A 10,632-nucleotide genomic window follows, 5' to 3' on the forward strand; every position below is an offset into this window, starting at 1 on the left:
CCTTAATTATATGACTGCAGCTCCTAGACTCTCTCATTCTATGGGCAGGGGCGGGTCTGGCTCACCCTAGTGTCTCCGTTAACCCAGGGCCTTCCAAAGAGCAGGTGCTCAATGGATACTTGGGGAACCAATGTGCCAGGGAGCAGGGGCTCTTATTTATTGAGATTAAATTTCTCCTACATTCTGAAATAAGACAAGAAAATTCACATACATGCATACATTTTAATTTCATAGAAAAACACATGAAAAGGAATAAGCTGCCAAGAAATAACTGTCTTTAAATTTTATTGCTCTATTTCATAGCTCCATATATTTAAATGCAACATTCTTTCACATTTCTAAGAAAATTCCTATTGCAATGAAAATTCCAATTCCACCTTGTTCCAAGCAACAACATGAAATGGAAGGTTTCCTCGTTCGTTTTACAAAACAGTGAACTCTTACATTTGATAAAATTACATGTGTGGTCAATATCATTCACCAACTTAGGTGGTGAAGCTAACTAAATCTTCAATGAAAAAGAACAAATTTTTTAAAATGCCAAAAGGAAAACAAACGTCAATTTCTAAGTCACCCAAATGTAACAGGAGCACAAAATGTTATGCTCTGGTGGTTTCCCCAAGCTACTCGGACCCTCCACTACTTAAAACACTGCCTGCTCTCTTCAAACACAGAGTAGAGAGAGGACTCATTTCTCATGGGGCAGGAGGAGCTGCTGGAAGGGGACGCGGATGTGCACTGGCCCTGGGCCCTCCCCCCATAGCTGGCTGCAACTCTTGCTCACGCCCCCTCTTCCTCATCTCTCACAGACTCTTCATACAGGAGTGGGAAGGATCTGTGATCGCTCCGATTGACCTTGAGCACATACTCCAGGACTTTCATCTTGCTGGTTTCCGCATGGGCCCTTGGACCCCACAGGAACTCATAACATGCAGGATCGCTGTCGGGCACCTGCCGGTATTCCAGGTACCCTTCCTGCACCCAATCCTGGGTGATGAGCTTCCGGGGCTCCCCGTAGATATAATGCTCACTCCCAGCATGCACCCCCATCCCGCCCAGGGCTTCCCAGATGACCTCCTCCGGGGCGCAGTCGCCCTCGAAGAGGATCAAACCCAGCATGATGATCAGGAGACCGGACTTAGGAAAACGCTGGTCATCATTCAGCTCCTCATAGTAGGTGAGGCCCAGGGTGGTGACGAGAACATAGGAGTGGCCGGCAGGATCCACTTCCTTCACATCCACGCCAAAGACCATCTGCATGCACTCGGACGCTTTCATAAAGATCTCAGGGAAGTGATCTTGGTAATCATTGAGGACAATATTCAGCATTTCTGCCTTGGTGATCGGATCCTTGAAGCGATACTTGAGGAGCAGGAAATGAACCAAATCAGACATCCTCTCTTCTAGTGCCTCTTGCAGCACGGACGCCGGGTCTGATGGATCCTCAGGAGTACTCTGCCCCTCCTCTTCTTCGCTGCTGGATCCCTCATCGGAGTGGTGCTCTGGACTGGAGGCCGGGTCCGATGGATCCTCAGGAGTGCTCGGCCCCTCCTCTTCTTCGCTGCCGGATTCCTCATCGGAGTGGTGCTCTGGACTGGAGGCCGGGTCCGATGGATCCTCAGGAGTGCTCGGCCCCTCCTCTTCTTCGCTGCCGGATTCCTCATCGGAGTGGTGCTCTGGACTGGAGGCCGGGTCTGATGGATCCTCAGGAGTGCTCGGCCCCTCCTCTTCTTCGATGCTGGATCCCTCATCGGAGTGGTGCTCTGGACTGGAGGCCGAGTCTTCTGGATCCTTGTAAGTGCTTGGCCCCTCCTCTGCTTCACTGCTGGATCCCTCATCGGAGTGGTGCTCTGGACTGGAGGCCGGGTCCGATGGATCCTCAGGAGTGCTCGGCCCCTCCTCTTCTTCGATGCTGGATCCCTCATCGGAGTGGTGCTCTGGACTGGAGGCCGAGTCTTCTGGATCCTTGTAAGTGCTTGGCCCCTCCTCTGCTTCACTGCCGGATCCCTCATCCGAGTCGTACTCTGGACTGGAGGCCAGGCTAGTGGGGGAGGACGAGTCTCCCTCAGGACTCCCGGGAGGACTCGGTGTTTCAGCAGCACCAGCCTCCTCCAGGATGCTGGGGATCACAGTAGAGGAGGTAGCCACCTCCTCCTCCTGAGCCCCGGGAGCTTGTGCACCTACCAGGCCCTGAGCCACCCTTTGGGCCTGAAGGCCTTTCTCAAGACTGCCGCACTGATTTCTTTGATCATCGTGGTGGTGAGGCATGATGGCTCTGGTCAGGTACAGCACACAGGAGTGTGGGCAGGAGATGGGTGATGGAGACACACAGGCCTGAGAAGAGAGGGGGCATGTCAGCGGCCTCAGTGAGAACCACACCCTGGGGACTCTAACAAAGGCCAGTCTACAAGCCTTCTCCTTAGGTGATGCTCTGGGGCCTCCCAGGGCTCCTCTCCTGGTCGGCTTGTCTCCTGAACGTCTCAATGAGGAAGCAATATGGCTCCCAGAGGGCAGCAGGCCGGCAGAGCACGAGGCTCCAGGGCTGACAGTGGGTGGGTGATGGGGTCAGGCACTATTGGGTCCCCTGTGTCCTGGGAAAGGCAGGGCCTCTGGCACACATTCAGGGTGTGCGCCTCTCACCTTGACTCCTGACACTGCCTGGGCCTCGGTGACCTGCTACACTGCTCGGTGACCTGAGGACACTGCCTCAGCCCAAGGTCTCACTGTGGGCTCCTGAAGCCCATGTAAGAGGAAGTGAGTGGCCCAGAGGCTGCAGATACACACACAGTCCTGGTTCCCTCAGTGCTGTCAGGAGCTTAGGCTGGGCTCTCTCGGGTCCCCACTGTCCTGGGGTACATGGGCCCTTTTGTGCTGACTCAGTTTTCTCATCTGTTGCCTCGAGGCCCCTAGACCCCCACCCCTCTAGTGGCCTGCAAACTCTCAGAACAGGAGCTCACATCCCTGATACGGAGCAGAAGGCAGTGAGTGGGCCCCACATCTGGCCACGGCTGCCCAGGGCCTCTGAGACAAGACAGCAGGTGGTGGCCAGATTCAGTGGGGTCCGTATGTCCTCGGGGAGGAAACTGCTTGGTCCTCACCTTGCTGCCTGCCAGGGACTGGGACCCTCCCTCTGCTGACCTGTGTGTAGCCCCCTCAGACCAAGGCCTTCACCTCCCTGACAGATGATCCAGATATGAGAGAGGGGACCTCAGCCTGATAGCTTTGTGCAGGGTTTCCAGGGCTGTCAGCAGGGCCAGGGCATATTTCTGTAGAGCTCCTGGCAGTGTTCTAGGCTGGGGTTAACTTCAGTCCTCACTGGCTAGGGTGCACACATGGGGCCTTGTAGATCCTGGGACTCCTCCCTCTGCTGACAGTCCTTGTCCCTCTGACCCAGGCTGTCACCTCCCTGAGACCCAGGAGACAGGAGGGAGGGTGCAGCACACAAGGACACCCTGTGTGAGGTTTCCCAGGCTCACAGAAAAAGTGGGTTTCCGGGGGGACGGGCCTCGTCTGTCGACAGTGTCCTCAAGGTACTCATATTTACCCCTCACAGGGACTGGACCTTTTCCCATCGGCTGACCTGCAGATGCATCTTGCAGACCAAGGCCACCATCTCCCTGAGAACCCAAGGAGGAAGTGTGGGGCCACGTCTCTCCCCCACAGTCCTGCCCCGGGCCTCCCAGGGCAGAGAGCAGGGGCAGGTTTTCCATGTCTGGGATGGGGGACCGCCGAGTCCTCGCTCTGGACCCTGGGACTGCTCCCTCTGCTGAACTGAGGCCCCACACCTCTGACCAAGGCCGTGCCCTCCCTGACACCACGAAGGCAGAAGCAAAGACACACCGCATCTGGCCACGCTGCCCAGGGCCTCCCAGTGCTGAGGTCCCCCTCTGTACTGGGGGATAAGGTCCTCATTGTCCTCCCTCTGCCTCCTCCCATTGTCCCCTGGCAGGGCCTGGGTCCCCACCCCTGCATCCTAACCCATCAGATTCCCAAGGCTGAATTCGGGAGGCATCTCAGTCTAAAGTCTGTTCAAGGCCTCCCAGGGTCACAGAAGGGACAGGGGTGATTCTATGGGGTCCTCAGTATTGCCTGGGTGCCCCTACACCAGGGCTTCCCCAGACTGACAGCACGGACAGAGCTGGATTATTCGGGGCCCCTCAACCTGCGTGGGGGCCCCCTCAGTCCACCCTCAGCATCTCACCTTGACTTCTAACAGAGCCTGGGCCCTCTCCCCTCAGCTGACCTGGAGTCTCTACCTCAGACCAAGGTCCTTGCCGCTATCAACCCCCTGGAAGGAAGTCGGTGGACGTCACATCTGGCCCCCCTCATCACCCGGGGCTTCCCAGGGCTGACAGCAGGGACAAGGATGGACTGTGGGGCCCCCTATAGGGGTGTAAGGGGGGGCTCTCTGTCCTCCCTTAGGGCAAGACCTTTATGCTGCTGAGTCAGACACCGGTGACACCAGGCTCCGACTCCCAGAGTCCCATAAATCCTAAGGGAGAGGGGCTCAGCCTGACACGTCTGTGCCGCGGTGGTCCACCGCTGGTAGCAGGGGCACAGCTGGAGTATTTGGGGACCCTCTACCTGGGGCGGGGTCCACTCAGTCCACCCTCATCATCTCACCTCACTCCTAACAAAGGCTGGGCCCTCTCCCCTCCGCCAACCTAAAGTCCGAATCTCAGACCAACAACCTTCACCTCCCTCAGGCCCCCCAGTCGGACGTCGGTGGATGTCAGATCCCGCCCCACCCCAACAATCGGGGCTTCCCAGGGCTGACAGTAGAGGTCGAGATGGATTATTTGGGCCCCTCTACATTGGGGTCGGGCCTCCTCAGCCCACCCTCGTCATCTCACCTCACTCCTAACACAGCCTGGGCCTTCTCCTCCCGGTCTACCGGAAGTCTGGACCTCAAAGGCCCTCGCCTCAGTCAGCCCCCTGGCGGACGTCGGTGTATGTCACATCCGGGCCCATACCAGGGGCTTCCCAGGGCTGACAGCCAGGCAAGGATGGACTGTGGGGCCCCCTATCGGGATGTGGCCCAGCCTGGATCCCCCCTCTATGGACCGTAGTCGGCCTGGGTCACACCAGGCTCTGACCCCCAGAGTCCTCTGAGGAATAAGCTGGGGGAGGGGCTCAGCCTGAGGCGTCTGTCGCGGGGGTGGTCCACCGCTGACAGCAGGCGGGGAGCTGGATTATTTGGGGACCCTCTACCTGGGGTGGGGCCTCCTCAGTCCTCCCTCAGCGTCTCACCTCTCTCCTAACAGAACCTCGGCCCTCTCACCTCTGAGCACCTGAAGTCTGGATCTCACACCAAAGGCCTCGCCTCTGTCATCCCCCCAGGCGGAAGTCGGTGGACGTCACATCCTGGGCCCGATATAATGGGTTTCCCAGGGCTGACAGCAGGGGTGGAACGGGATTGGTGGTGGGAGGCCTCAGTCTCCCTCAGGGTCCCGCCCCTGATGCCTGGCAGGGCCGGGGCCCCGCCCTCTCTGGACCTGACAGGGCCTCGGGTCTCACGAGGCTCTGACTCCCGGAGTCACCTGAGGTGGCCGTTGGGGGCAGTGGTCAGGCGGGGGACATGCCGGGTGTCCCAGGGCTGCCAGCAGGAGCCGAGCAGGACCCTGTGGGCCCTCTCTGTGGGGCGTGTGGACCCTCTGTCCTCACTCCTGAGGGTCCTCATCGTGGTTTCCTGCTCTTTGATTAAGTGCCCGGCGAGCGGTCCCTGTCCCCGCCACCCCTGAGCATGGGCTCAGCTGCAGCCCTTGCCGAGAATGTCTGCGGGTCCCAGGCCGGATGTCGGGTGGGGGCTGCAGCGCCCGGGATTGCAGTGGCCTGTGGGACAAGACGGGCACCTTCCCGCCGGGCTCTTCCCCGGCCACACGTATACTTTGAAACCTTGTGTTCTAAAGGATTGATTTTATTTTATTTTATTTTGTATGTATATATGTATGTATGTATGTATGTATTGAGACAGAGTCTCGCTTTGTTGCCCAGGCTAGAGTGAGTGCCCTGGCGTCAGCCTAGCTCACAGCAACCTCAAACTCCTGGGCTCAAGCGATCCTGCTGCCTCAGCCTCCCGAGTAGCGGGAACTACAGGCATGCGCCATCATGGCCGGCCCAGGACTATATTGTTTGTCTATATATTAGTTGGACAATTAATTTCTTTCTATTTTATAGTAGAGACCGGGCTCGCTCTTACTCAGGCTGGTTTGGAACTCCCGACCTCGAGCAATCCGACCGCCTGGGCCTCCCAGAGTGCTAGGATTACAGGCGTGAGCCACCGCGCCGGCCAGGATTTATTTTATATAGGGAAGAAAGCTGAGCAGCTGGGGGCGGGAGGGGATTTAAGGAAGTTCTGCCTTTTCTTTTTTAAGTTATCTGACATTTTTTTTCTTTCGCTCTGTCGCCCCAGGTAGAGTGCAGTGGCGTCGTCATAGCTCACAGCAACCTCAAACTCCTGGGCTCAGGCTATCCTGCCTCAGCCTCCCAAGTAGCAGGGACTACAATCTGGCGCCCACCCCCAACCCCCCACCCCACCCCAGCTAATTTTTTTCTAGTTTTAGTAGAGACGGGGTTCTCTCTCTTGCTCAGGCTGGTCTTGAACACCTGAGTTCAAGCGATCTTTCTCCCTTGGCCTCTCAGAGTGCTAGGATTACAGACGTGAGCCACCGTGCCTGGCCTTAGCATTTTCACCATGAACTCTTTTTACGTTTCTTTCAAAGAATTTTTCTGTATCCATGATGGGATTATATGTTTTTCTCCATGATCTTGTTAACATAGAGAATCACAGTTGAAAGTACTTTTAAATATCAAATTGTACTTTCATTCCTTGGATGCATCTGTTTGCCCACTTAATACACTGCCATGTTGAATTTGCTATTGATTTGTTTAGAATATTTGCTGCTCTGTGAGTGATTCTGGCTTCAGTGTTCTTTTCATGGTGAGGTCCTACTCTGGTATTTGAAAAAGGAATACTAGTCTGGGAAAATAAATTGCACAATTGCCCGTCATTTTTTATAATTTGAAAGGGTTTGCTAAGGATGGCAATGAGTTCTTTCTGCTGATTTGGTAAAAGTGGCCTCCAAAACATCCTTTTCCTGGATCATTTGTAGGTAGGTTGGGCTGAGACTATAGTTTTGGTTTGTAATGCTCAGTTAAAGTGTTTTATTTCTTTATGGATCAATTTGGTCAATCTTTTCCTAAAGTAGAGGCCATTTCCCTTAAGATTTCAAATTTAATGGCATGATATTTATAATAGAAACTTTTTATTACAGAATGTCTCAAACATGTAGGGAATAGTATGATACACCAAACATACCTGATATCTAGTGTCAACAATCTTCACTGCATGGCTAATCTGGGTCCAACGCTACCCCTACCTCCTGCACTTGTCAAATGCTGGAATGATGTAAAGTAACTCAGTAACCTGGGATAGGACCCTGCATCTGATATGTCAGTTGATGGCACAGTGCAGCCAAACTGTGTCTCAGGTAGCCTGTGGCCAAAGGATGGGGCCATACCCAGTACCTGGCTCACAAGACCCTCCAGACCAGCCTCCCTAGACCCCTGCTCTCTGCTCCAGGGCCCTGAGCTACTGCAAGCTTTTGTTCTCTTGTAGACACTTGCTCCTGTAATACTGCTAGTACTCCTTCCCAGACACCCTTGGTCTCTCCCAATGTCCTCTCTGTGAGGCCTGCTACGAGTACCCTTTTTAAAACTGCAATTGCTCCTGTCATCCCGTTGCCAACACTCCTTACTCAGTTCTCTCTCCAGATTCAATTTGTTTCCATAGCATTTACCACCAGGAAAGTCACTTCCAATTTCTGCTTTGTCTCCTCATTCATTGTGTGTCTGCCCCTTCCCCACCCACCAGCATATAAGCTCCACAGAGGCAGGGCATTTGTTCAATGCTGTGTCCTCAGAGCCTAGGGCAGTGCCTGGCACACGGGACATGCTCAGGACTCATTTGTGGAATGAATGAAGGACTGCCAGCTCCAAGGTCCTAGTATTTGGAGCCTCTCTGCACTAAAACCTCGCGGCATTTTCAACTCTCTCAACCACCCAAACAGCCACAGTTTGAACGCTCCCCACCATCCTCCAATTGTTGGAGTCTGGACCATATAAGCAACTGAGTTTAAAGGGGACTCCATAGACCTGCTTTCCCAGGCCCTGTTCTCTGCTCCTGGCCTCCTGGGGAAGTCAACATGGGAGGCCCTCCATACCCACGGCTGGCTGAACACTCTCCCCTCTGAGAAAGCAGCTGCAGCCTTTGCCCTGATGCCCTGGTCCTCTTACCATTGCACTTTGATCCGAAAGTCAACACACTAGTCCTCACAAATCAGAATTCAACAGTCTACACGGCCCTGTTGGGATTGAGGGTTTCCGCCTTCCGGAGTCCATCCAGAGATAGGGAATTGGCAGGCCCTGCTTGATAAAGACTCCTAAGAAGCAAATCAAGGTCTCTGATAAAACAGGAGGTGGTGGGAAAGCCGGCCAACACCAGCTGGAACCAAGATGGCCACGAAGAACGACCTCGGGTTACTCTAACCGTTCATTATACCCTGCTTGTAATGTATTAGAACAGTAAAGGAAACTCTCACCAGTGCCATGACAGTTTACAGATGCCATGGCAGCTCCCAGAAATTACCCTTTATGGTTTAAAAAAGAGGAAGAAGCCTCAGTTCCGGGAAATCTCTACCCCTTTCCCAGGAAACTCATGAACAATCTTCCCTCCACTTAACACAAAATTAAATAGAAGGTACAAAATAAGACCCCAGAAACTCACAAAGTGCTACTCTCTGTTGCTCTGAGAGATAGCCACTGCCCTGTCCATGGGGCAGCCTCCCTTTTTCCCTTACCTTACTTCAATAAACTTGCTTTTGCTTACTCTGTCAGCTTGCTCTTGAATTATTCATTCCCTGTGCAAAGCCAAGAACCCACTTGGCCTTCAGACTGGGCTCCACTTTCCAGTATCAATCCCTGAGACTTCATCACCCCTGCTGCTGTGCCCGCACTTGCCCATACTCTCCTGCAGCTGACGTCAGTCTGCCACTTGGAGCTTTGTCCTTCCTGTCTCTTCACTACATCTTCTCGGGAACCGTGCTGGGGCTCACGTGCAGTTATCCTTATTTGACATTCCCTAGGTAGGAAGACCCCTCAAAGACATTGTGGTTCCGACAGAACTGGCAGCATATGATGTAACCTTCTTAGTGTTTGGTAAATAATGATGATTGCTATGTGAATGACTGACAAATTGCTATGCTTGTGAGGTACTATTCAAATGATCCCCCATGTAATGCCCGGACTGTAATTAAACTAATCACTTTGTTAAGGTGCCTATGAAATTCCTCTTTCTGAAGTTGATTCAGAATGTTTGAGCAAGACAGGACTGTTTTGTCAGCTACCCAAAGAGCCAGCAAGGACCTCGGTGTCCCCAAACAGGAAGTATGAGCAGACTAACGCCTGACGCAGATTGTGCAATCAGTGGTCATTAGGATACTCCCCCAGGTGCCAGAATATCCTAAAACCAAATTAGGATTTGGAAAGAGCCAGGAAGGAGAGGGCTTTGATGTCCCTGAAGGATGTAGGCTATGATGAGGTTGGAGAGGTTTAAGGAGGATCATATGCTACACCCATCCAAACTGCCCTAGGCTGGCCAGGGACACGCGTAGAAGTAGAATGGGCTGCAGGTCAGCTTGAGCCCTGCACCATGTCATGAACCAGACGTTCCCAGGACAGTACCCAAGGTAGACTCCTTCATGGCAATCCAGGATGGAAACAGGGACACTGAGCCACCTTTCCCAGAAAAAAAAAAAAATACGACCAACTTGGAGATTGTCCTGGGGCAGGAAAGGACTGCAGGGCTGCAGCAGCTAGGGCACACGCCCTCCACGGCCTCCCCTGGAGGCATTTCCAGGCCCCAGCAGCCTTCACGGCAGCCTCCTGGGTGGGCACACGCCACTCAGGTATGAACCAATCCTGACCGGGGCAGCGCAGAGCAGACAAGAGCCTCCCCATGCCCAGCCGTGGGAAGGTCCCGCGGTTGTCTGGATGGCCTCAGCCTGCCCCCGGAGGGGCTGGTGGGAGGCCTCTCAGGAGGTTCCTGCTCCCCTGAGAAGCCTCCTTGTTCCAGCACTCATGGCTGAAGCCCTGCTCTGAACTCCAGCCTCCTTGGCAAGGGGCTGACTTCCTGCCTGGCTCTTGCCAGCCCTCCCCTATGGCAGTTACCCCTGGCAGGTGTCCTGTGGTCCTTCCTGAGCCAGTAAGGGCTCCCAGGTCTCCTCTCATTTCTAAGTCCCTGAGCTGGGGCTTGGCATCGGGATAGCAGGGACTGGCGGCAGGGCGCAGGGTGTGTGCAGCCAAGGGAAATCCACAAGACAGCATCAGGGGGCACAGTTAAGGTTGCCCAGCATCCAGACTGAGGGTCAGTCCAAACAAGTCCCGCAGCTACTGACACCCACATGGATGCAGTGGGAGTGCTCATGTCCCGTGGGTACTCTGCTAGGTCCCGCTCGCCCCACCGTGTGCCTGATGGTCAGCCTGCTCAGGGACCTGGCTCGCAGGAGATGAATTGGGCCACCCAGCTAGCTGGGAATACAGGGGACCAGGCCAGGTAGGTATATGAGAGTGCAG

At 54.5% G+C, this 10,632-nt stretch overlaps 1 protein-coding gene across 1 annotated transcript; it reads right to left on the bottom strand.

Moving 5' to 3' along the window:
- Positions 1 to 237: 237 nt before the first annotated feature.
- On the bottom strand, positions 238 to 5,353 carry LOC109730267 (uncharacterized). The gene is made up of 2 exons (XM_075999884.1): positions 5,282 to 5,353; positions 238 to 2,334 (listed from the first exon to the last, which is right to left on the bottom strand). The coding sequence occupies exon 2, from the start codon at positions 2,266 to 2,268 to the stop codon at positions 781 to 783; it is 1,488 nt and encodes a 495-aa protein (XP_075855999.1). The 5' UTR covers positions 2,269 to 2,334; positions 5,282 to 5,353; the 3' UTR covers positions 238 to 780.
- Between the last annotated feature and the right edge of the window lie 5,279 nt (positions 5,354 to 10,632).

The sequence above is a fragment of the Microcebus murinus genome, unplaced genomic scaffold, assembly GCF_040939455.1.
Source record: "Microcebus murinus isolate Inina unplaced genomic scaffold, M.murinus_Inina_mat1.0 scaf027_hap2_Mmur4.0, whole genome shotgun sequence".
Lineage (NCBI taxonomy): Eukaryota > Metazoa > Chordata > Mammalia > Primates > Cheirogaleidae > Microcebus > Microcebus murinus.